We start from the raw sequence: 26,933 nt of genomic DNA, 5'->3' as shown, positions 1-26,933 counted from the left end.
AATTTCAACATTATCGCTGGATTCTATGATGCCACAAATTTATTTAAAAAATGTCCAAATGTAAAGGTTTCTAATTATAAATTAGAAACATTGTCACAAGTTCATCTTAAGAAAGAAAAAAATTTCGAAGCATTGCATGATGTTCGTTTGGTTGAAGAATTGAGTGAAAAATTAATTTCAAAGAATGATTTTTACAAATGTTTGTTGGGTTATAAACATTATAAACAATGCGTTGAAAAGATTGTTTCCAAACCATCAGGAAAATCAAAATTACAAAATGACAACTTATCGAAAATTGATCTAATAATGGAATCATACAAAGGGGACATTGCCAGTGGAGGAATGAAAATAAATTCAAGAAATTCTCTCGTGCAAGGGACAAATAAAAAAGGAAATGGAATGTTAGACTTTTTCAAAGAACATAAAAAATCACAAAGAAATCCTGTCGTGCAAGGGACATATAAAAAAGGAAGTGGAATTTCAGACTATTTCAAAGAACATAAAAAATCACAAATAAATAGAAAAAAAGTAATTCAAATTTTTGAATGATAAAAAAATTTCTATTTTCGAAACTTAATTATTGTTGGTTTATGAAAAATGAAAAATATTTTTAATTTAAAAATGAAATATTATGATTTATTTTTTTCATTGTCTGTTTTAAATATACTCTCATTGTTATTAATATAATCATTTTATTAAAATATTATTTACAGCTTATTGCGTGGCATACACGTTGATAACATATCTCAGCGCTCTAAGCTAACATTTGTTAACAATAATTTTTATTAATAAAAAGGCACTTAACAATTAGAAAAAAAATTTTTTTTTTTTGTAAATCATATAACTAAAATATCCCTTAAAATTTATCCTCACTTTCTTTCCTATCTAAAAGTACATTTTATATAGTCTAAAAGATTTTTTTTTCCGTCTTCTATTATATATAGATATAATAATACGATTATTTAAAAATCTTATCAATAGACATTTTTAATATAAATAGTTTAATAATTTTCAACATTATTCTATTTATAATTTCAACGAATTTTTTTAAGACAAACATTTTTTAAATGAATCTTTAAATTCCTTATTTTTTTGTACTTAGTGATGTAAGAAAAAAAATTGCAAATATATTTTTGAAAAGAAAAGTGAATATTCTTATAATTAGCTTTCATATATTACTATGACTGGGCAATTCTCATTTTGTAAAGCAGTCCAGAACTCTCATTTTTTCTTTGAACATTTTTTTTTTTTGTGAAAAAAATTGATTTTTCGAATTAATACCACCCAGAATTATGACCAAGTCTTAAAAAATTTTTTTGTTTCAATATACTCGCTATCAACTTATAAAGCTATATAAGTTATTATAAGTATTTTATGCCACGAATTTATTATGTATATCTCTTCATGTATACATCATGAATCTTACTGGAAGAAACCACTGGATTTTACCAAAAAAAAACCAATTATTAAAAATTTAATTTTTTCAGATTTCAAATAAATTTTTTTAGTTGTTTTTTTACATTGCAAGGAACTATGAAAGTCGATTAAAAAAAAAAATTGTAAAATTCAAAAAACTTTGGATTGAATATTTATAATAATAAAAAATGTAATATTCATGATCACTTTGTTCGTATAATTAACCAAAACTCTTTTGACAAAGAGAAGGGATTATAATTTTACCGCATGAGAGAATGATTTTCGAGGTAAAAATTAAAAATATCATGCAAGACATTTTTATTATTATAATTTTGATGAAGTTTATTTTTCTCTTTAAATAAAAAATTTCTTTGTTTCTTTAAGAATATCAAAAAAAAAAAAAAATCACAAAAATAGTTTCTCAATATGACATTCTCTCAGGACAGTACGAAAATTTCTAATTCGTAATTCTCAGTCTCAGGAGTCTATATCTTTTTTTTTGCATTCTCTTATACTTACAAACAATAGAAAAATTTAAACACTTTCTGGTACAATTTTGTCATAGTGGAATGTACTGCTTGAATAGAAAGCGCCACGTTTTGGTAAATGTGGTGTTGGTATTTCTTCTTGAAGTGGTTTATAAACAAGACCACAATTTTTATTATCGATCAATCCTTGACGAAGAATCATTGGTGGCCTAATAACTGGACCGCGACCTCTTCGTTTTGCCAAATAGAGAGCAAAATGAACAATTGACATTAAAAGAACAACAGTGACGACAATAACAGTCAATACAGGCCAAAGTGATCGTCGATAAAATGGATGATAACTAACAGTTGCTTCAGGAATATCATCATTATAATCATCATCATCATTTTCCTCGGTAAACATGTCACTGAATTCGTCTAAATTATTCTGACCATGATCGAACTGTAAAAAGAATAAAAGTTTGGTTTTGTTTAGTTTAGTATTAAGGATGTCCTCTTGGACGTCCAGAACCCACTGCGGAATATATAGAAAAAAAATTAGAGAACTTACCGCAATGTCGTCAGATAAGTCATTCTTTAGAATATCCTCGAGTTTTGGTCTTTGTGGCACTGGTCGTGGTGGTGGGCCAAGATCAATGCTGTCACAAACAACTTTAGCTAAATCAGACCATTGTGTTATTCTTTCAGTTTCAATGTAATCGTCAGCAATGCTCATTGATTTTGTATTATCAACAGTCTTCACTCTATGACCCGTCAGCCATTGAATTGCATCATTGAATTCTTGATCGCACTTTAAGGGATTGTGCATTATATCCAAACCAGTGAGTTTTGGAGTTGCTTTTAACTCCTCCAATGTTATTCGCTGAAGACGATTATCATGAACCGCAAGAAATCTACAATTAATTGTAATAGTTAATTTATTTATTCGAAAGAACTTCCTACAATGTTTAGGATGTGTGATCTTCCATATCATCATAGCAGTGCTTTGCAACTGTCTACTTTTGCCTGATAGGTCGTTTGCTAGATTCTGTAAACCTAGATCATTGTCGCCTATTAAATTCATAATCTTTAGACTTCTGTTAATTTGGATAGTATTTTGAGAGCAATTACGGATTACCCCACCACATAGATTAAAAATAATACAAACAAACTATTACACCCATTCAATCATTAAACCTGCAATTCTTTACCAACATAGATAGAAACATAACTAAAAACTTTTTAATTATTGCTAAATTGGAGAATGACATAATTTCTAACCAACGTTCGTTCGAATCAGTATATGCATTACCAGGGAAACAAGACTCATGAACCGAGTACCATGCCGGACAATCTTCTACAATATGGTGCGGACTTTCAAAATCCTCATGACAATAATTACAAAGCCTTTCCGGGTCGAATACATGCTTCTCTGATCCTCTGATTATTCTAGCAAAATTAGACAAACGAAGTTGCGCAAAGATCTGCTTATAGAACAAATTTATCCGTGACAATAGATATCATTGCGTTTCCGGTTTTAATGAAAGAGATGGATAAATTAACAGACTTTTAGACAATATTAAGCGGTCGTAGTCTATCCTTCTCAAAAATGCTTCATATAAATTAAGAATGTTCTTACAATCATAAGCACCAAATTCGAGGGTAAACTCGTCTAGATAAGATTCCAGTAAACTATCAGTAGAAAATATGCGAATTTGGTTAACCCAGTTAAAATGATTAGTTGGATCCTTATGGGACAAAGACTTAAGTCTTTCGAGGCAAAGTTTAGGGAAGCGTGAATTGTCCATTTTGGAGACCTTTGTCAACTACGATAAAATATTTTTTAAAACCATAAACGACAGATGCAAAGATCCAGTTTCAATCCTTAAGGCGTAGCCCAGTGTATTAGAAGGGAGTAGGAGTAATTTCTTGAAAAAAGAGAGTTGTGTTCGTTCAATAAAGTCTAAAAAGTTCAGGGCTCATAACAAGGAACAGTACATCAAAATGTCTTAATGTCTGTTGTGAACTTTAACAATGCTGTACATGTGCTGTGTTTATCACCAAAACCCAGATTGTAGGGGTTCTAGTAAATCATTATTCGTTAAGAAATCAGTCATATTTGCTTGCATACGATCTGCAATTATCTGTCAATTTTAAAAGAGATATTTTCTTTAATTCATCATTACAGAAGTTCCCTTCTAATGTTCAACGTAACTATAATAGATTTAGGAGATTACTCTGATGCTTTTATGCTGTCCTTTGGGTTTGACGGCGTTTTAAAAAGGCGGGACATGTCTATCAAAAATTTTGATTACTTGTTCCGTCAACTAAATTAAATGAAAACTAACAACGGATTCGTAATCAGCGGTCCTGCAAACCTCCAAGTAACAAGTTTCAAGCGAATCCTAATAGTTTTTAAAAATTCTTTGTTGTGGTGTCGGGGCTTTTCACTAAAGGACATCCAAACAGCAAGAACGTAATCAAAGAATTCAGAAATTGTCCCCATGTAAGCAGGTCATTCGGGGCTCACCGATTGTGGAGGTGGTATACCAGTAATCGTAGAAAGAAGTGCTGCAGCAGCAGTTGCAAGAAGTTCTCGAAAAGCAAATAAGTCACAGTCTTAGGACCCAACCAGCGAGGTATGATGTTTGCTGTTATGGTAATCAACTAAAAATAAGTTGATTAGCTGATAAAACAAAGAAACATAAGAATTTGCTTATGTTGTGCTTAATCAGGAAGAGTACCATATAATGGTCAATAGGTGTCATTTATGTCTGGATTATGAATTATGAATTACACTTTATTTTTGGGAATCTAACTCTCATTTCTGATTGTGCTGCCTAACTATCTGTCAAGCAGCCGCTAACTCAACGCCATGGGTAGTCAAGTAATTCTAAAGATTGAAGAGCAGTCTAGTAAAAGATGAGAATGGTTTTTAGTGGGTCGACCAGAACAATAAGAATTACCCCCAAAACCTTGGATTTTAATTTATCTCGATTAAATTTTTTCCCTTTTGACCAAAGGAAAAGAATCAAGAACAAAGGGTCAACAGAAGACAGCATCATTTCCAGACAGTTGCACAAATATCATCATAGGACCAGCCCCTAAAAATGTATAATTATCCATTTATTGTGTATTTACTTACTTAAGATTTTTAAGCGGTACTCTGGCTTCACTCCAAACACGTTCAAGAACATTCCAACTGACATTCAATTTAGAGAGATTTGGCGTCGCAAGGAATGGAGTGACTTGCAGGGAAATTAAAAGATTTCCAGCAAGATTCAATTTTATCAATGATGTGGCGCCTTGGAACATATTATTATCAAGTGTTTTAATTTGATTCTTCGACAAATCAAATTCAATCAATGATGAATGGAATTTGAGTAAATTTCTTGGAAGTCCGGTCAAATGATTTTTGGCAAGTTTCAATGTTGTTAGTGCTGGCATTGCGTCAAATGTTCCTTCCTGAATGGAGTAGAGACCACAATTGGAGCATTCGAATCGATAAACGCTATAGAGGGGGAAAAAAATTAACAATTTTGAATATTTTGCCTAAATTTGAAATTATTAAAAAAGGATTATTAAACATACCTGAATGTGTTGTACTCCTGATCGTTGGTTCGAAAAACGGGAAGTGTTTCTAATCCAGGATTGTCGTTCATCACGATTGTTTGCAATCTGGAATTCGTTCGGAAATGATGATCCGTAAGTGAAGTGAGTTTATTGTCACTGATATCAAGATGGACTAATTCATCATTCTCACTGAATGAATGCTGATGAATTCTTTTGAGACCATTCGATTTAACGTAAAGTTGTTCGAGAATTGGCAATCCAATCAAATCGTCTTTGTGAATAATTTTGATTCTATTACTTGAAACATCTAATATTGTCATTTTTGTCGCAATCACAGTACTTAGGGTTGATAAATTATTACCTAAAAGTGAAAGAAAAAAATTAATAATTAATCAATTTTAAGAATTCAATTTCGAAGTAGTACAGAATTATTTCTTACCAACAGCTCTCAAGATCTGAACATTTTTTGCATTTCCCTCAAAGAGATCGATTGGTATTTCTTGTAATTCATTATAGGAAATATCCAATTCGGTGAGTGATTCCAATGAATTAATGTGAGCTTTGTCGATTGTTTTTAGACGATTCGTTTTTAAATCGATGAATACGAGATTTGGCATTTTCACGAATGCTGAATGTGGTAATCTTGATAGGGAATTATCGGAGAAAACAAGTTCGGATACACTTGGAGCATTGAGAAGATAATTTCTTGTTTTTGCCTTAAAAGCTGTCTGTAAACGTTTCATTGGATTTCCAGAGATTGTTATTAAATTTAATTGACTGTTATTTTGGAATATATCAACTGGAATATCGTCTAAACTATTTCTGGTGAAATTCACAGCGAAAAGATAGGGATTATCCTCGAAGGCTGTTTTATCCAATTCCAAAATTGGAGTATCTATGAAGGTTATCGATTCCAGTTGTTGAAGACCCCGCGATTTGAAAGCCTTTGGACCTAGACGAATTGGATCAGCATTCTCAATCATCAGATGAACAATTCCAGGACCGAAGGTTTGATTCTCATCCAATCTGGTGCATCTGAAATTATTTTTTGGTTTGTTTAATTAGTCATTTAGAAACAAATGGAGAAAAGAAAAATTAAAGGAACAATAAAAATCATCTAAAGTTGTGAGTTTATTTTGATTTTTGTTGTTCTTTTGATTTCGTTAAAAATTACTTGGCAGTTGTAGCAGAAGCAAATTGTCCAACACATTTGCAACTCGAGGGGCACTGGGTCATAATTTCATCTTCATTGAGATGATCAGGATCATCTTCATCATCATCTTCATCATCATCATCATCATCTTCATAATCATCATCATCATCATTCTCATCCTCTTCGTCCTCATCATCATCATCCTCATAGTTCGCATCATCAGATTCAGTGAATTCTTTAGGAGTAGTTTTCACCGTCGTACTTGTAATCGTCTTAACAGTTGGATTTTTCCTCACTAACGGTACTTTAACAATTGGCTTTATTTTCTGAGCCTCCGCTTTAATTACTTTCGCAACTTCCTCTTCTGGAAACTTATCATTATCATTTGAAATTTCTTCATCTAATGTTTGAATTTCCTTCAAAAGCGTTTCCTTTGGATCTAAAAGTTTCTTGTAATCGACATTTTTCATCGAGAACACTTCTTCAGTTGTTGCTTTAATCTCTTTAGCATTTGATGTCGAGGTTGTTTTAATTTTTTCATGTAAATTTTCTTCAGTCGTTGAATAAGCAGAAACCGCTGCTGTTCCGATTAATAAAATCAGCAGCAGAGCTGCTCTTCGCTCCATTTTTTCACTAATCTGCGAACAATATAAAAGGAGAAAAAAATTATTTCAATAAACAAAATTCTTTAAATTTATTTTAAAAACACTTCTTTTATGAATATTAAAGTTTAATTAATTAATTCAATTATTAATTAAATATTAAAACGAGGAAATTTTGGATTAAATTGTAAAAAAAAAATCTTTTTTGAAAATACAAGAAAAAAATAAGAATTTTGACATACGCAATAAATTATAGCACCGAACAATAAAATGATGATAACTACAATAGAGATGATAAAATTACAATCATTTAATATTAATTCGCAGAAGTCTTCAGCTGATAAAAAATTTTTTTTGTTTTCTCAATCAAACACATTATCATGAAAAGTGAGTCTATTTTTCACAGTTCAATAAGCACATTTTAATTAATATGAAAATTAAATTTTTTTACCATATTTTACAAATAATAATTAATAATTTAAAATTTCTTCAAAACCGGAAATTAAAATTTTAATTGATCACAGAATTTCATTTTGATCGTTATGTCGATATTGACAATATAAAACTGAATTACAGGCACGAGATTCTACGCTTCGGAACGCATGTTTACAACTACACCCTTCTAATAACACCCACTTTTTTTATTGAATTATATATATATATATATAAACGCATACACAGATGTCTGATATTATACAAAACGAATAACAGTTGTTGATTGTTTCATTCATTTTCATTTATCTCATTAAACTTTTTTCTCAAATTACTTTTCAATTATAATTATTCTTCATTTTTTAAATAAAAAATTTCTATTTGAAAATTTTGATTTTGTCTTCTTTATCTGAAAAAATATTTTCTAATTTTTTAAACTGATGTTTCGAAAAAATGCATAAATAAAAGTAAATAATAACATAATAATTAATAATAATAATAATAATAACAATAATTAAAAATAATTTTTGAAAAATTTTTTTTTGAAATATATTTATTGTTGAATTGGAAAAAAATGAATTACATAAAAAATATTTTCAATATTCACATTGTATGTGGACGTTTAAAACTTATATGGTATTATAGAGAATAACTATACTATTCTTAACACGGCAAGGAGTTGAGGTTGAAAAAGATACCTTTATATGTTTTTTATCTATACATTCAATGCTTATCTAAAGAATGACTCAGGTTTTTGATGGAGCTAATAATCAATATGACGAAATGCTTGTCGACCCTTCTTGTTTCGAGAAAAAAAGAAAATCACACTAATAATAATAATAAAAAAAAAATTAAATGTTGAATGAAATTTTTTTTCTTTTATTTGCTATGAACTATTTTTGGAAAAAATATTTTTTCAAAAAAAAGAGAGAAAAATTGAGTCGTTTCTATTTTTTGGACTTTTTTTCAACTTTTTCAATTATTTATTTTTAGAAATTAAAAAATATCTGTAAAAGATGTTCACATTTTTTTTTATATCTGTGATAATTTATACGACTGACACGTCAAGCAAGTTTCACGCAGTAGTCACCTGAGCTTTGCTGATAACAATGGAGGATATCTTATACTTTTAGTTTAGGCTTTGCAGTTTTACTAGACAGGAAATTCAAAGATATATTTTTAAACTTATAATCAAATTTTTTTTTGTTAAACTTGCAAATTTTATTTTAATGATTTTTAATTTTTATTTTTAACAATTTACATGTAATTAATAATAGCCGCCAATTTTCTCAACTACACGATTAACATTTTCCTTTGGAAAAATTTTTATTAATTTATTGCAATCAATGGACAATTTCTTTGTGACAATTGGTACTTAATTTTTTTAAACAGTAATTACCGCAATAAATAATATTAATAATAATCGTAAATCTTGAAAAAAAATTAAACGAAAAATGTTTGTAAAAAAAAAAAAATTTATTCAATAACAGATTAATGTTTAAGCGATGTGAGATTTTGTATTGAAATTTTATGGAAGAAGAATTTTTATCAAATTGAAAGGATGAGTGACTAATTATTATGATATATTAATAGAGAATAAAAATTCTTCCAGCCTCAATCATAATAAGATTTCATCATCATAACTTGAACCTTCTACTTCTGAAATAAGAATAGTTTGTTTGCACAAAAGTATTAGCGTATTATTTTGAGCCGAATAACCTTGATGGGATTGGCGGAATAAATTTTTTATACACCTTGAGTCAATTCATTTCAAATCGACATTTGCTTTGTGCCATCAAGAAAAAAAGTGTAGGTATAATTGTGAAAAATTTTTAATTACTTTTTAAAAAAATTTTTGTCAAAATAAAGTAGTGAGTTATGGTACTATTGAATCTATAATGCTCTAAATCTGAAATACATTTTTTCCAGGCTATTAATCTTGATCCTGTGTAACAAAAAAAAAGAACCCTTCCTTAACGCTTCTAAGAGACTTTCTCTCCTAATTGAAAAAATTAGAAAAAAAAATTAAAATATCAGTTTTTTGAAATTTTCAAAAGCAATTGTAGTTTATTCTTTAAATTATTATAATTTTCTTAAAATATTTTAAAAAATGCTTCGATTGAACTATATTTGAACCAATTTTAACAATGAACTGCAAAATTCTAATCAGTTGAAAAAATGAGAAAAAAATTAAAATATCAGTTTTTTGAAATTTTCAAAAGCAATTTCAGTTTACCCTTTAAACTATAATAATTTTTTTTATACAAATTCAAAAATGCAAAAATTGACTTATTTTTTAACCTTTTTTGACAATGTACTGCGAAATTTTAGTGAATTGAAAAAATGAGAAAAAATAAAAATATTAGTTTTTTGAAATTATTTAATGCAATTTCAGTTTATCTTTTAAAATATTTAAATTACATAAAAGTACAATAAAAAACGCATCGATTGATCTATTTGCGCATCTTTTTCAACGATACGTAGAAAAACAATTTAAAAAATTTTAAAAATCAGAAAAAATAAAAATATCAGTTTCTTGAAATTATTAAATCAATTTCAGTTTATCTTTTAAAATATTATAATTTCCTTAAAATACATCGATTGACCTATTTTTGAACATTTTTTGATACTTTTTTGACATTGTACTGCAAAATTCTAATCGATTAAAAAAATGAAAAAAAAAAAAATATCAGTTTCTGGAAATTATCAAAAGCAATTGTAATTTATCATTTAAACTATTATAATATCCTTAAAATGTATTCAAAAATGCTTCGATTGATCTATTTTTAAACTTATTTTGACAAAGTACTGCAAAATTCTAATCAATTGAAAAAATGAGAAAAAAATTAAAATATTAGTTTCTTGGAATTATCAAAAGCAAATGTTGTTTATCTTTTCATTTATTTTAATTTCCTTAAAATATACTAAAAAATGCTTCGATTGATCTATTTTTAAATTTATTTTGACAAAGTACTGCGAAATTCTAGTCAATTGAAAAATTCTGAAAAAATAAAAATATTAGTTTTTTGTAATTATCAAAAGCAATTATACTTTATCTTTTGAACTACTATAATTTGCGTAAAGTACATTTAAAAACGCATCGATTGATCTATTTTTGAACTTACTTTGACAAAGTACTGCGAAATTCTAGTCAATTGTAAAAATAATCAAAAATAAAAATATCAGTTTCTGGAAATTATCAAAAGCAAATGTTGTTTATCTTTTCATTTATTTTAATTTCCTTAAAATATACTAAAAAATGCTTCGATTGATCTATTTTTAAATTTATTTTGACAAAGTACTGCGAAATTCTAGTCAATTGAAAAATTCTGAAAAAATAAAAATATTAGTTTTTTGTAATTATCAAAAGCAATTATACTTTATCTTTTGAACTACTATAATTTGCGTAAAGTACATTTAAAAACGCATCGATTGATCTATTTTTAAACTTACTTCGACAAAGTACTGCGAAATTATAGTCAATTGTAAAAATAATCAAAAATAAAAATATCAGTTTCTGGAAATTATCAAAAGCAAATGTTGTTTATCTTTTCATTTATTTTAATTTCCTTAAAATATACTAAAAAATGCTTCGATTGATCTATTTTTGAACTTATTTTGACAAAGTACTGCGAAATTCTAGTCAATTGAGAAAATGAGAAAAAAATAAAAATATCAGTTTCTGGAAATTATCAAAAGCAAATGTTGTTTATCTTTTCATTTATTATAATTACCTTAAAATATATTCAAAAATGCATCGTTTGATTTATTTTTGAACCTTTTTTGAGAAAGTACCCTGAAATTTCAGTCGATTGAAAAAATGAGAAAAAAATAAAAATATCAGTTTCTTGAAATTATCAAAAGCAATTGTAATTTATCTTTTCATTTATTATAATTTCCTTAAAAAATTTTTGTCGAAAGAAAGTAATATTAATTTTTTAATAGAAGAAATATAGTATAATACTATTGTGAGTTATGGTACTATTGAATCTATAATGCTCTAAATCTGAAATAGATTTTTCCAGGCTATTTATCTTGATCCTGTGTAACAAAAAAAAGAACCCTTCCTTAACTCTCCTAAGCAGACGCTTAGGAGTATTCTTTTGAGAAAGAGGAGGAATTTCGTTACTTCTCGAGTTTCATTTTGCGTTGAAGCGAAAGTTTCCTTCTTGAATTTATGGAAGAAGAGGGGAATCCCATAGTGGAGTGTATTGGGTGTAGAATGGCATTTCTGATTTCGAGTATAGTTCGTCGAGATGTAAGAAAAGTGTGCACCAGATGGGGCACGACTGCAGAGGCACGGCGGTCCGCTTCTTTGTTCACTGTGTTAAACATGGTCCGAACGGTCAGGTAAAGTTACCTGAGCAATACTAAGCAGGTGGTCCCATTCCCATTCGTCTGATCCTGATGGACTCGGGTAAAGAAAGAGCCTCGTTTTACTTACTGGGCTTCACTAAATCTTTTCACTGTCCAATGAATGATTGCGGTTTTAAATTAAGAAAAACGATATTCAGCCTACCTACATATGTGCACAATTTCCTCAAAGTGATTTCACGTAATATTAGGATATCGTGATGTTAAATCGTTATTCAATTCGATGTCAAATACAGTTACTCCAGAACACATGACAAACTATTTTAAAATATGTGAACTCTGAGATTCGAATATTATACAAAAATTATTATCCCAAAATTACCATATAAAAAAACATAACCATGTAACCAAAACCATAAAAAATTTTCAATTTTAAAATTAAGTTAAAAAAATGTAAGTGCAATTATGGAGGGAAATTTTGTCTGTTTTTTTTAAAATAATTACAAATATCTAAAAGAATATTCAAAAACCTATCGATTGACTTATTATTGATCCTTTTCCGAAAAAATATAGCAAAAATATGGTAAATTAAAAGAATCCGAAAAAGTTCAATCATCAGTCTTTATAAATTATTAAGAACCATTATAATTTATTATTTAAACTATAATAATTATTGAAAAGCATAGTCAGAAACCCAGCCATTGACCTATTTTTGATCCATTTATAACAAAATATTGCAAAAATATAGTCGATTGAAAAAATCAGGAAAAAGTTAAATCAGCAGTTTTTATAAATTATTAAGAACAATTATGATTTATTTTTTGAACTATCATAATTATTGAAAAGCATATTCAGAAACCCATCGATTTGCCTATTTTTTAACCTTTTACGACAAAATATAGGAAAATTATTTTATATTTTAAAAAACAGGAAAAAGAAAGAACTTCAGTTTTCTGAAATTTTTTAAAGTTATTTTTGTTAATTATTTTAAAAATCATATTTTTTAGAAAGAATAACTAAAAGCGTATCGACTGGTCTCTTTTTGAACCTTCTTTAACAATTTACTGCCTAATTTTAGTCAATTGAAAAAATGAGAATAAAATAAAAATATCAGTTTCTTGTAATTTTTGAAAGCAATTTTAGTTTATCTTCAAAATTATTATAATTTCCTTAAAATATATTCAAAAATGCATCGATTGACTTATTTTTGAACGTCTTTTGACAATATACTGCGAAATTTTAGTCAATTGAAAAAAGGAGAAAAAATAAAAATATTAGTTTTTTAAAATTTTCAAAAACAATTTTAGTTTATCTTCAAAATTATTATAATTTCCTTAAAATATATTCAAAAATGCATCGATTGACTTATTTTTGAACGTTTTTTGACAATATACTGCGAAATTTTAGTCAATTGAAAAAAGGAGAAAAAATAAAAATATTAGTTTTTGGAAATTTTTAAAAACAATTTTAGTTTATCTTCGAAACTATTATAATTTCCTTAAAATATATTAAAAAATGCATCGATTGATTTATTTTTGAACCTTTTTGGACAAAGTACGCCGAAATTTCAGTCGATTAAAAAAATGAGAAAAAATAAAAATATTAGTTTTTGGAAATTTTTAAAAACAATTTTAGTTTATCTTTTTAACTATTATAATTTACTTAAAATGTATTTAAAAATGCTTCGATTGATTTATTTTTTAACCTTTTTTGACAAAGTACGCCAAATTTCTAAAGAATTGAAAAATCAGAGAAAATAAAAATATCAGTTTATTGAAATTATCAAAAGCAATTGTACTTTATCTTTTGAATTATTATAATTTACTTAAAGTATATTTTAAAGCGCATCGACTGATCTACTTGCAAACTTTTTTCGTCGATGTACTGCAAAATTATAGTGAATGTAAAAAATCAGATATGTAAGAAGTAAAAGCATCAGTTTCTTGGAGTTATTAAAAGAAACTTTTGTCTATATTTTTAACTATCATATTTATTTTATTTTTTATCAACATTTTTAAAGTTAGGAATAGTCTTTTTTTTGCTATTTTATATATTCTTATCTAACTTTTCATTACTTCTCATTATATATTCAACATTTTTTCTTACCTACTTTATTATAAAGTTATTTTGCGTTCATTATTTTACAAAATTATTAAAATTTTATGCCTCTCGTAAATTTTATGTCAAACTGTTTACGTACTTTTTAATTAAAATATGTGAGAATTTATAAATATTTTGTGACGTAATTAAGGATTTCACTGTGAGGAAAATTTTTTTCTTCTTCAGACAAAAAAAAATTTTACAACACATTGTAAATTTTAATGATGAACTTCCTTTGAGCCAAAAAATTTTTTTATTTAAGTACTATTAAAGTTAAAATTAAAAAAAATAAATAAAATAGGCTGTTATCTCTTTATCGTCACAGGAATATTATGACATTTTTCAAGGTCCTAAAACTCGAGTCCTTGAGTAAATTTAGTGTATCGAAAAAGGGTCCTACTAAAAATTTTTTCCACTCATTGAAAAAAAGGTCTAAATGGACCTCTGTAGAAGGACACACACAAAACTTGACAACAAACCTGTAATCGTATTTTTCGCAAGAGCATAACATCTTTTAAAACTTCCTGTCCATTGAAAATATTTTGACTAACTTTACAAGCGTTTGACAAAAAAAAGAGAAAAGAAAATGCCGAACGAAAAGAAATTCTTTGTCAACAATAAATACACAATAAGAGGCAGCAAATTGCTTCAAGAGAGTTCCTTTTTTTCTCCTCAAAACTAAAAATTCTTCGAACTAAAATTATCTAATAGTAATATAACTTGTTTTTCCTAGAATTTGTACACAATTTTTTTCTAATTAAATACACTTATTATTCACTTAATACTTATTCTAATTCATGAATAAGTAAATAATTTATTGACGCAGAAAAATTTCTTATTCCCTTCGAGAATTTTCAACAAAAAATTAAAAATTTCCTCTCGCGTACAAAAGAACTAAATTATTTTTAAAATTCCTCATTTATTAAATTATTATTATAAAATTAAAAACCTCTAAGTGTATTTCGAAAAATTCGTATTTTACAAACTATATAATTTTCCTTTTTCATCAAAAAAAAAAAAAAAAATAAGAAGAAGAATAAAAGACAGACAAAAAAATGTGGTTTTCAGAACACGATATCTGTTGAATGTGCCACATTATTTTTGTGAGAACACACGAAACTCTTTTGCGGCAGGGAAAAGATTCATGCAAACATATCGCGAAACGAAAGAAAAAACGAAGAAGAAGGTAAACTTAAAGAAGAAATCTCTTCCGCGTCCTTTGCCCTATGTATTCATTTACCATTGGCGTAACTACAATAAGCTTCAATAAAAAATATTTCTTTAATTATAAATTTTCCAAAAATTTATTACCATAATTAAAAAAAAAAAAATACAAATGTTAAAAAAAAAAAATTTTTACTTTTAATTTAAAAAAAAAATTCTTTAAAAATATGTCTAAATCAATTTTTTCTTTTTTACATCAAAAGACGTGAGAAAATTGGGATAAATGAGAAAAGAGAAAATTATTGGGGAGATTCTTTAAATTCTTATTTTTTGAGTTTAATCCTAAAATAACAATGGACTTATGTCAAGGAATATACGAATAGTGACTGCCGTCACTCGTTTCGAGATTTTCTTCAAAATTTTTCCAATTATTTATCCTTCTCAAAAAAAAATATTGATTTTTATTTATTCAAGCGTGTGTAAATAATTTCTATATAAAATAAACTAAAGGTGAAGATTTTTTCCCACATATAGAGTTGTTTTCTTTATATAATCTAAGTTTCTCAAAAGAAAAAAGCATAAATTGCTTTATTATTATTTATTAATTTTTTTAATGTTTTAAAGAATTTTTCCTAATTATTATCTATTATTATTACTTTTACAATTGACTAAAATTGCGAAGTACTTTGTCAAAATAAGTGCAAAAATAGGTCAATCGATTCATTTTAAAATATATTTTAAGGCAATTATAATAGTTTCAAAGATAAACTAAAATTGCTTTTGAAAAAATTCCAAAAAACTAATATTTTTATTTTTTCTCATTTTTTCAATTGACTAGAATTTTGCAGTACATTGTCAAAAAAAGGTTCAAAAATAGGCCGAGAGATGCATTTTTAAATATAGTTTAGAGAAATTATAATAGTTTAAAAGATAAACTACAATTACTTTTGAAAATTTCAAGAAACTGGTATTTTAATTTTTTTTCAATTTTTTCAATTGACTAGAATTTCGCAGTACTTTGTCAATATAAGTTCAAAAATAGGTCAAACGATGCATTTTTAAATATATTTTAAGGAATTTATAATAATTTAAAAGATAATCTAAAATTGCTTTTAAAAATTTCAAGAAACTGATATTTTGATTTTTCATTATTTTTACAATTGACTAGAATTACGAAGTACTTTGTCAAAATAAGTTCAAAAATATGTCAAACGATGCATTTTTGAATATATTTTAAGGAAATTATAATAATTTAAAAGATAAACTAAAATTCCTTCTGAAAATTTTAAGAAACTGTTATTTTTATTTTTTCTCATTTTTCCAATTGATTAGAATTTTGTAGTTTATTGTCAAAAAAGGTTTAAAAATAATTAAATTGATGCATATTTCAATTTTTTTTAAGAAAATAATAATAGTTTAAAAGATAAACTACAATTACTTTTGAAAATTTCAAGAAACTGGTATTTTAAATTTTTCCAATTTTTTCAATTGACTAGAATTTTGCAGTACTCTGTCAAAATAAGTTCAAAAATAGGTCAAACGATGCATTTTTGAATATATTTTAAGGAATTTATAATAATTTAAAAGATAATCTAAAATTGCTTTTAAAAATTTCAAGAAACTGATATTTTTATTTTTCATTATTTTTACAATTGACTAGAATTGCGAAGTACTTTGTCAAAATAAGTTCAAAAATATGTCAAACGATGCATTTTTGAATATATTTTAAGGAAATTATAATAATTTAAAAGATAAACTAAAATTCCTTCTGAAAATTTCAAGAAACTGTTATTTTTATTTTTTCTCATTTTTCCAATTGATTAGAATTATGTAGTTTATTGTCAAACAAGGTGTAAAAATAATTAAATTGATGCATATTTAAATTTTTTTTTTAAAAATTATAATTTTTTAAAAGATAAACTACAATTACTTTTGAAAATTTCAAGAAACTGGTATTTTTATTTTTTCCCAATTTTTTCAATTGACTAGAATTTCGCAATACTTTGTCAAAATAAGTTCAAAAATAGGTCACACGGTGTATTTTTGAATGTATTATTTGAATATTATAAAAGTTTAAAAGATAAACTAAAATTGCTTTTGATAATTTAAACAAACTGATGTTTTTACTTTTTTCTGATATTTTCAGTTTACTAGAATTTTTTAGTTTATTGTCGGAAAAGGTTCAAAAATAGGTCATTCAATGCATTTTTAAACATATTTTAAGGAAATTATAATAGTTTAAAAGATAAACTAAAGCTGCTTTTGATAATTTCAAGAAACAGATGTTTTTACTGTTTTCTGATTTTTTCAGTTTACTGGAATTTTTTAGTTTATTGTCGGAAAAGGTTCAAAAATAGGTCATTCGATGCATTTTTAAACATATTTTAAGGAAATTATAATAGTTTAAAAGATAAACTAAAGCTGCTTTTGATAATTTCAAGAAACAGATGTTTTTACTGTTTTCTGATTTTTTCTGTTGACTAGAATATTTCAGTATATTGTCAAAAAAGATTCAAAAATAGGTCATTCGATATTTTTTCGATTATTCTTTTATTATTTTGAACTATTATTATTATTATTATTTTTATTTTATTGATAAATATAAATTTGAACAAAAAATTTTTATGTTTGTTAAGAAACAAATAAATTTTTCTTATAATAAAATGAATAATAGATAATACCTTCGAGCAAAATGGAATTATGTAATAATCGATGCAGTAATAGAGATTTAATTAAAGAGTTTGTAGAAAGAAATAACGTCATCGATAAAATGATATATCATACTAAATTTTTATAAATTCCTTAAGAATTGAATTAAAAATTCTTTAAGATTTTTAAGAGTTCATAATAGACAATTATTTTTTGTATTTTTGATATTTAATTACGTATACTGTAAATAGCACAAATGGCATAAATAATATTTATGAAACCTTAGAAAGTAATAAATATCCACAAGGTAATAATTTCAATTTGCAAAAACCACAATCATAGATAGACAATAATTATTAAAAATAACTATTAAAAATGTTATTCTAACTTGAAAACAGTTTTTGCAAAAAAAAAAAAAATAGGGAAAAAATAATAGCAAAAAAATTGCACAAAATTCGTTGCCAAAAATTTTTTTTAAATTATACATAACTATGTAATTATGGTCGTATTTTTTTTATTATATTTGCGATTTTAATTAATTTGAGTCTTGAAATTTTATTCTAGATACTTAATGATGATGATACTATTAGATCAAGTTGAAATCTTTTTTTATCAAAATAGATAGTGGGGAGTGTTTTATCTTTTTTCGCTTATCAACGTATTTGATATCCTTGATATTCTCATACACATTTCGAGCCTTTATTTGTTTGTGTCTTAAATACCTTCATGTTTACTCATGGCAATTTTCGACAAAATTCCTTCTTCTCACTTTATATTGCGAAAAATTCACAATTTTCACAAAACAGGAAAAAAAATTAATTTTGCCTATTCAAGTGTTTGAATTTTATTTAAAATCTATTTTTAATTTTTAATTATAATTTTAAAAAAAAGACATTAAATGTCTTATTGTTCAATAAGAAAAAGTTGAAAAAAAAAATTTTGTAAAATAATTTTTTTTTTCGAGTTATTTATATTTAGTGAAAGATATGTGACAAACGCACAAATCGAATCGACTCGGCAGATTCGAGGTCGAAGATCGGTGGTATGGCACCAGGCAATGCTCGTTTAACGTCGACGACCTTTTGAGACCTCGCTTGGTGTATCATCAAGGGGAAATCGAGAACCTGCATCCGCGTCGTGATCAACTTTTTTCGGTCGAATGTAACTCATACGATTGAAAAAAACGTTTAATCAAAATCATAATAAATCATTGATATTTTTTTCAACAATAAAAAATTTACTTTTCTTCACGAATTTTGTTGATCATTTCCCATTACATTTGATTTTTAGACGGATTTTATTACATAATACCTAAATAAATCAAAGTAGGTATCTACAAAAATTAATTTTTTTTATTAAACTTTAGATACTTATAAGAATAAAAAAATTAGTTAAAAATTTTTTGAGCCAGATTAATGTGAAATAATATGTTTTAGTACTTTTGATAACTTTCTTTAGCGAAGTCATCAAAAATTTAAAAATCTATTTTCACTTTTTAAAGTCTGTTTGAAAGCCTACTTTCCATTATTTGCGAACTTTTTACTATTAAGTGTTAAAGATGTTACGGTGCGAATTTTAAAAATACAAACATTTCCTGATAACTTTCTTGAATTTTCTCTTTAGGAATATTATTCAAAAATTAAAGCTAATATAATCATTCTTATAATTATTATTAATTATATATTTTTATATTATAATCATTGTACATTTAAAAAAATTTAAAATCATTTGCGACAATACTTTGCAAAGTCATGGTCAAATAAAAAAATTTTGAAACTAGAGTTTAATACAATATTTATGAAAACATTTTTGGTTATTTACTCTAATTATCAAATGTAAATATGTATCTAAAAAAAATACTCAAAAATGTATCAATTTACCTATATTTCAACCTTTTACGACAAAATATATGAAAATTATTTTCAATTTTAAAAAACAGGAAAGAGTAAAAATTTCAGTTTCTTGAAATTTTTGAAAGTAATTTTTGTTAATCTTTTTAACTATCATAATTTTTAGAAAGAATATTCGAAAAGGTATCAAATCACCTATTTTTTAATCTTTTTCCACAATATAGTGAAAAATTGTAGTCAACTGAAAAATTCAGAAAAAAGTAAAAACATCTTTTTCTTGAAATTATCAAAAGCAACTTTAGTTTATATTTCAAACTATTATAATTTCCCAAAAATATATTCAATTCTACACCAAGTGACCTATTTTTAAACCTTTTTTTGACAATGTACTGAGAAATTCTGATCAATTGAAAAAATAAGAAATAGTACAAATATTAGTTTTTTGAAATTTTTAAATGCAATTTCAGTTTATCTTCGAAATTATTATAATATCCTTAAAATATATTCAAAAATGCATCGATTGACCTATTTTGGGACATTTTTTGACAACATACTGCAAAATTCTAGTCAATTGAAAAAAGGAGAAAAAATGAAAATATTAGTTTTTTGAAATTTTTAAAAGCAATTTTAGTTTATCTTCGAAACTATTATAATTTCCTTAAAATATATTCTAAAATGCATCGATTGAACTATTTTTGAACCTTTTTTGACAACATACTGCGAAATTCTAGTCAATTGAAAAAAGGAGACAAAATAAAAATATTAGTTTTTTGAAATTTTCAAAAGCAATTTTAGTTTATCTTCAAAACTATTATAATTTCCTTAAAATATATTCTAAAATGCATCGATTGAACTATTTTTGAACCTTTTTTGACAACATACTGCGAAATTCTTGTCAATTGAAAAAATAAGAAAAAGTACAAATATTAGTTTTTTGAAATTTTCAAATGCAATTTTAGTTTATCTTCAAAACTATTATAATTTCCTTAAAATATATTCAAAAATGCATCGATTGACCTATTTTTAAACGTTTTTCGACCACAAAATTCGAAGTTATCGTTATTCTAAAAATCGAACAAAATTTAAGAAGATCAGTTTTTTGAAATTTTCAAATGCAATTTTAGTTTATCTTCGAAACTATTATAATTTCCTTAAAATATATTCAAAAATGCATCGATTGACCTATTTTTGAACATTTTTTGACAACATACTGCAAAATTCTAGTCAATTGAAAAAAGGAGAAAGAATGAAAATATTATTTTTTTGAAATTTTCAAAAGCAATTGAGCCCCCGCGGGCAATAACTCGATTTGCGCTCGGACGCAAGCGCTCGTACCAGTCGGGGAGCAGTGAGCGCCTCTGCGCCACTCACTGCCACCCGACTGGTATTAGAGAGTGCGTCCGAGCGCAGATCGAGTTATTGCCCGCGGGAGCTCAATTTTAGTTTATCTTCAAAACTATTATAATTTCCTTAAAATATATTCAAAAATGCATCGATTGAACTATTTTTGAACCTTTTTTGACAACATACTGCGAAATTCTAGTCAATTGAAAAAAGGAGAAAAAATAAAAATATTAGTTTTTTGAAATTTTCAAAAGCAATTTTAGTTTATCTTCGAAACTATTATAATTTCCTCAAAATATATTCAAAAATTGATCGATTGACCGATTTTTGAACTTTTTTTGACAATAGACTACAAATTTCTAGTCAACTAAAGAAATTAGAAAAATTTAAAGAACCTCTTTTTTGAAATTTTTAGAAACAATTTAATTTTTACTTTTAAATTGTTATTATTTTCTAAAAGAATATTAAAATACGCATCGATGGACTTAATTTTGAACTTTTTTCAACCATATAATTCAAAGTTATCGTTATTCTAAAAAACCATTAAAATTTAAGAAGATCAGTTTTTTGAAATTTTAAGATACAATTTATTTTTTTCTTTTAAATTGTTATTATTTTCTAAAAGAATATTAAAATACGCATCGATGGACTTAATTTTGAACTTTTTTCGACCATATAATTCAAAGTTATCGTTATTCTAAAAAACCACTAAAATTTAAGAAGATCAGTTTTTTGAAATTTTAAGAAACAATTTATTTTTTTCTTTTAAATTGTTATTATTTTCTAAAAGAATATTAAAATACGCATTGATGGACCTAATTTTGAACCTTTTTCGACCTTATAATTCAAAGATATCTTTATTCTAAAAAACCAACAAAATTTAAGAAGATCAGTTTTTTGAAATTTTAAGAAACAATTTATTTTTTTTATTTAAATTTTTATTATTTTCTAAAAGAATATTAAAATACGCATCTATAGACCTATTTTTGAACCTTTTTCGACCACAAAATTCGAAGTTATCGTTATTCTAAAAATCCAACAAAATTTAAGAAGATCAGTTTTTTGAAATTTTTAGGGACAATTTTTTTGCAACTTTTATAATTATCTGGAAGAATATTGAAAAACACATATATCGTGTCAATTAGAAAAAAAATGTAGTCTTTTAATGATGTTTTAATGGATTTTGTAATTAAAAAGAATATGTCATAGGCGAAAATGATTTTTCCTTTATATACTTATCAACTTGAATGGATTATTATCCTTTTAGTTTGAAGATTATAGTTACTGTAAAAATAATAAATGACAAGTTGATCTTTTAGCCTCATTGAATAAAAATAAAAACGAATGGAATATATGTAAATAAGTCCTTTCTTTCGTGCGAGGATAGCCCTTGGAATAACGCGGTGATGGGTGCGACTGTTTCTGAGCATTTGAAACCTTTTGCTGCTTGAACGATTGGAATGCAAACCGCATTTGCGAAGCAATGCGACTGGCAACTATTTACCATTGCTTACGTCACTCAATAGTAACTCAAACAAACGATTTTATATTTATTTTTTCCCTACCATTAAATATATACAATTTTCACTTGTCATCTGTGTATTACTATATATAGAATATTCCCACAAGAAACAATCATGTACAGAGTGTGACAAATTTTCCATTTTTTTTTTTCATAATTATTTTATTACCAAACATTTATTTATGTCAGCATTCATTTAAGAAATTGATGGGTCAACGTATTTAATGTATACCTGCTACGTGAGCAAATTCCACGAAGAAATTTAATTCTAAATGAAATTGTTTTCTTTTCATTTTAATTTCTTTTTATATTTTTTTCTTTACACGTTTTGAATATATTATTTGTTCTTCAAAGAAAAATTTTTATTTCATGAACTTAGTTTGAAAAAAATTTTTATTAATTTTTAAGTTTTTTGAACAAATAGTTGTTTTATTTGCTTAAAGAATAAAATTATTCTTCTTAATGAAAGCTGTACAAGAATAGAACGCCTTCAATTCTCATTTTACATATTGAATAAGAAAAAAAAAACTCGAGTGCTTTATAGAATCATTTTCAAAATGTTCATTCCAAAGCAGAACGTCTATGACTCAACTAAAAATTATTCAATTTTTTCCCCCTCGTTTATAATTTCACGTGACTCTTGAAGAACGTGTCATTAATAATTTAATATTTTGACAATTTTTTTTTTACAAGAACATTATTATTATTATTTGAAGAGACTTTGGAAAAAATAATTCTTTATTTTACTTTAACGATATAGTCAAGACTATATATAGTATTGAGAGCAACGACGTTTAATTGAAGGTCAACTTTTGTTCCATAAAACAAAGTGTGTAGTAAAATTATATTTTTTTCGCATATTAAAAATTAATTTACGAAACAATTTAACCATAAAAATTTTTTTTCTTCTCTTCAGGTTTGTGCAATTTTTATTTAACAGAATTGATTTTTCAAATACAACAGTTTTCAAGTTGTTGAAAATTTTATTTTAAAACACTACTTCTTTTCATAATAATTAGCATTCGCGCACAGTGGCTACGAATACAAAATCAACTGTGTGGAGTTGGAAACCAGAGAAAACTTGATTTTCGAAGGTCAAATTGTTTAGACTGAAATTTGTGGAAAAAACAATTTTCGCTTGTTTTTTAATAATTGGAATATCGATGGTTTTATATATTTTTTTAAATTATTGATAATAGAATAATTTATTTACTGGTATGCAAAAATGAAGGATTTAAGTAAAAAAAAAGTTGTGGTTCTGATTTAAAAATTGTTTTTCGACTTATTTGACTGGACTAAGAGAAAGAAAAGCAGAACGCTACGCTTAGAGTGAGAAGGAAAGTCCAATTTTTCTCTTTCTCTCCCATTATCCCCACTCCATCGCTCTACGTTCCGCTGGAGCGGGGAGACACGGAGAGTAAGAAAGAAAGTTCGATTTTTCTCTTTCTCTCCCATTATCCCCACTCCGTCACTTCATTTCGCTTCTTTAAAAACGATTCTTCTATTATACTCCCTTAAATATTCCTTCTTTCAAAAAAAAAAAAAAAAAAAAAAAACCTTTTTATTAAAGAGGAAAAACCTTAAGACAAAAATTTGTAAAACAATATCGAGTGTAAGAAATATTTTTCTCTTTAGAATTAAAAATTCTAATTTTTGATATTAAATGTTTAATCGTTGTGAATTTTACTTGCTGAAGGATCTGAACATTGAATAGAGAGATATTGACAGTAATCAATTGATTGTTGACTACTTAAAAATTCACGTATTGATAAAGAGATATTATTATGATATCACATGTGTCACACATGTTCATTGAAAATTTTGCTAATTATTTTTTTAAATTGTTTCGAAAATATCATGAATTAATGACAAATTAATCGTAAATAATAATTAATCTTTCTTAAAAATTAAAAATAAATTTATTTATTATGAATAAATTAGTAATACGAATATTAATAATAATAATAATAATAATAATAATAATAATAATAATAATATTAATAATAACAACAATAATAATTATTAAAATCAAAAAAATAATAATGGTAGCACACTAATTATTGCTAATTATTAATGTTACATTTATTATTAGTGTTATTATCATTCTTTTTTTATTTATTATTTATTATTATTATTATTTTTATTTTTAATATTTTGATTATTTTTGTTATTATTATTATTATTATTATTATTATTATTATTATTATTATTATTTTTGCAACAAAACAAGTTTAGGAAAGGAAAAAATCCTTTTACGCACTTGTTCGTGTGGGACTCGACCACGTCCTGTGGTAATTATTATTATTAATATTATTATTATTGTGATTATTTTTAATATTTGTAATAAATTACATTCGACAATTGAAATTTTCTTAATAAATTTTTTTTTTAAATTAATTTTTAAACAAATTTCGTAAGATGAAATAAATTTCGTGCCTTTAAATGAAAAGTTTATTTTTACGTATGATTATTATTACATAATGTCAATGTCATTTATCTTTGTGTTTATAAATTATTATTTTTTTTATGAATTGAACGATAGTGGTGAAAATAAAATATTATTATTTTTAATTGTACCTTATGCAATAAATATTTATTTCTTTAAATAAACATAATAAAAGAAACGATATTCTAAATTTAAGAATATCATTAAATATTTTAAATTCAAGAATTTCGTTCAATATTATTTAAAAATATTAGAATATTGTTAAATATTAATATTTTTCGTTTATTATTATTTTTTTTTATCCTAAATTCAGAGAAATTTTTTAATCAATTAAAAATCACTTCTAAAATAATTTTTTTTTTTAATAGCACTAAGAGTGCGGAAATTGAAAAAATAGCAAGTTTACACACTAAAGATTAATTTTGTTATATTTTTAGAAAATATGATTCGTCAGGTAGAGAGAGAGACAGAGAGAATTTTTACTTAAATCTGTTTTCATTTAATGATAAGTTATCTCAATAAAAATTGTCGCATTGCGAAATTGCACAATTTAATTTAATGTTACAATTTACCTATTAATTGTATAAAATTGTTTTAAAAAAAAAAATTACTCTATATTTCTATAATATTTTTCCGTACCTTTTACTTTTTATGATATAGAGGAAAAAATGATTAAAAGAAAATAAAAAGTTGAAATAAGGCCCCTATATTTCTACAGTTCTGTTCTTTCCTTTTTTTTTATAAAAACTACTTGTTTGTTCTATTTTTTCGCACGTCAATAAAGTTTGCTTCTAAAAATATTAACTTCCTGAAAAAAAATAATTTTTTGTTTCAAAATTTCAAGGTAATTTCCTGATTATTGAAATTTAAAAAGTATTGTATTGAACATTTGGAAATGTTTTTATTTGCTACAAAAAAAAAAGAAAAAAAAAAGAAAATAGGTGGGTAAAAAAAATTAAACGTGATAAAATAAAATTAACATTTTTAGGTGGTATATATTGTTTCTTTAAGGACGTCATGATTCTTTATAAAAACTGTCTACGTAAAGTTGTTGATATAAAATTGATTTTTTATCCTTGAATAAATAATGTAAATCCCCGTATTCAAATAACAAGCACCACTCAAATTCTTAAATAAGTAGATTTCACTTTTTTTCAAAAACAATAAAGTGAAGGAATTTTTTTTTTTTTGAAAATCTAGGATGCATCAATAATTACACTTTCTATGTCGCATATTTTATAATAAAAAATTGGAAGTAACTCTAGTGTATCTCCTATCTCGTGATCTTTTACAATCTCTTGGCATTATCCCATCCGGATATTTTTTTTACCCAAGAGAGAGAGAGAGAGAAAGAGAGAAAGATGAGAATTATGTTAACAATTTTTTTTTCCTACAAGTTTCACATAAAAGTTGTTTTCCTTGTTTCGTGTGGTTAATCGTGAAAGGTGAAATTTCATTGGTCAATAAAGACGCGCTGCGGATTTATATATTGAATCCAAAAGGGAATAACTCCTACGGGTTTGGTAGCCATTTCAATGGGGCTTTATAGGCATCACACGATTTTATTTACCGCGATTAACGGTTCACAATCACTTTTTGAAATGTTGAAAAATCAATTGGCCCAATGGTAATATGTGTGGTATCAAAAAAATTTAACTTTTCACGCACACTCACCTATTTTTTATTGTGCTTTGTATTTAGAAAGTATATTCCTTTTTTTTTTATTCCTTTAGAGTATTCCTTTTGAAGAATTTATAAATCCTTGAAATTGTCTAAAAACTTGCTGAAGAATCGATGAGTTTTTTCTTTTTTTCTTACTTTTAAATCACATACATATACACTGAGTCGACTTTCGTGGTATTTTTCAAACTACGTTTCTACGTTGTCGACTAAAACTTTGA

The 26,933-nt window shown here is 25.6% G+C and overlaps 1 protein-coding gene and 1 long non-coding RNA gene across 2 annotated transcripts; one reads left to right on the top strand and one right to left on the bottom strand.

The window, feature by feature from the left end:
* Positions 1-1,254: 1,254 nt before the first annotated feature.
* LOC122505746 lies at positions 1,255-26,933 on the bottom strand. Its single transcript, XM_043617555.1, has 7 exons — positions 26,707-26,933; positions 6,631-7,247; positions 5,896-6,491; positions 5,475-5,817; positions 5,029-5,394; positions 2,455-2,797; positions 1,255-2,346 (listed from the first exon to the last, which is right to left on the bottom strand). Exons 2-7 carry the CDS (start codon positions 7,233-7,235, stop codon positions 1,951-1,953), a joined length of 2,649 nt encoding a protein of 882 aa, XP_043473490.1. The 5' UTR covers positions 7,236-7,247; positions 26,707-26,933; the 3' UTR covers positions 1,255-1,950.
* On the top strand, positions 8,630-9,795 carry LOC122505747. Its single transcript, XR_006301942.1, has 3 exons — positions 8,630-9,014; positions 9,256-9,452; positions 9,573-9,795. It is a non-coding gene; the product is annotated as an uncharacterized LOC122505747 (long non-coding RNA).

Source organism: Leptopilina heterotoma, unplaced genomic scaffold (genome assembly GCF_015476425.1).
Source record: "Leptopilina heterotoma isolate Lh14 unplaced genomic scaffold, ASM1547642v1 Lhet_369, whole genome shotgun sequence".
In the NCBI taxonomy this organism is placed as follows: domain Eukaryota; kingdom Metazoa; phylum Arthropoda; class Insecta; order Hymenoptera; family Figitidae; genus Leptopilina; species Leptopilina heterotoma.
Note: the sequence above shows the minus strand (reverse complement) of the source record. Positions and strands in the feature narration are given on the sequence as shown.

What these genes read in the sequence shown, in the direction of transcription:
- LOC122505746 (XM_043617555.1), bottom strand. Translation starts at nt 7,235, where the DNA reads ATGGAGCGAAGAGCAGCTCTGCTGCTGATTTTATTAATCGGAACAGCA. An exon ending in GTACCGCTTAAAAATCTTAA is followed by an intron (nt 2,798 to 5,028) that starts GTAAGTAAATAC and finishes AATTAATTGTAG; the next exon opens with ATTTCTTGCGGTTCATGATA. An exon ending in ACTTATCTGACGACATTGCG is followed by an intron (nt 2,347 to 2,454) that starts GTAAGTTCTCTA and finishes TTCTTTTTACAG; the next exon opens with TTCGATCATGGTCAGAATAA.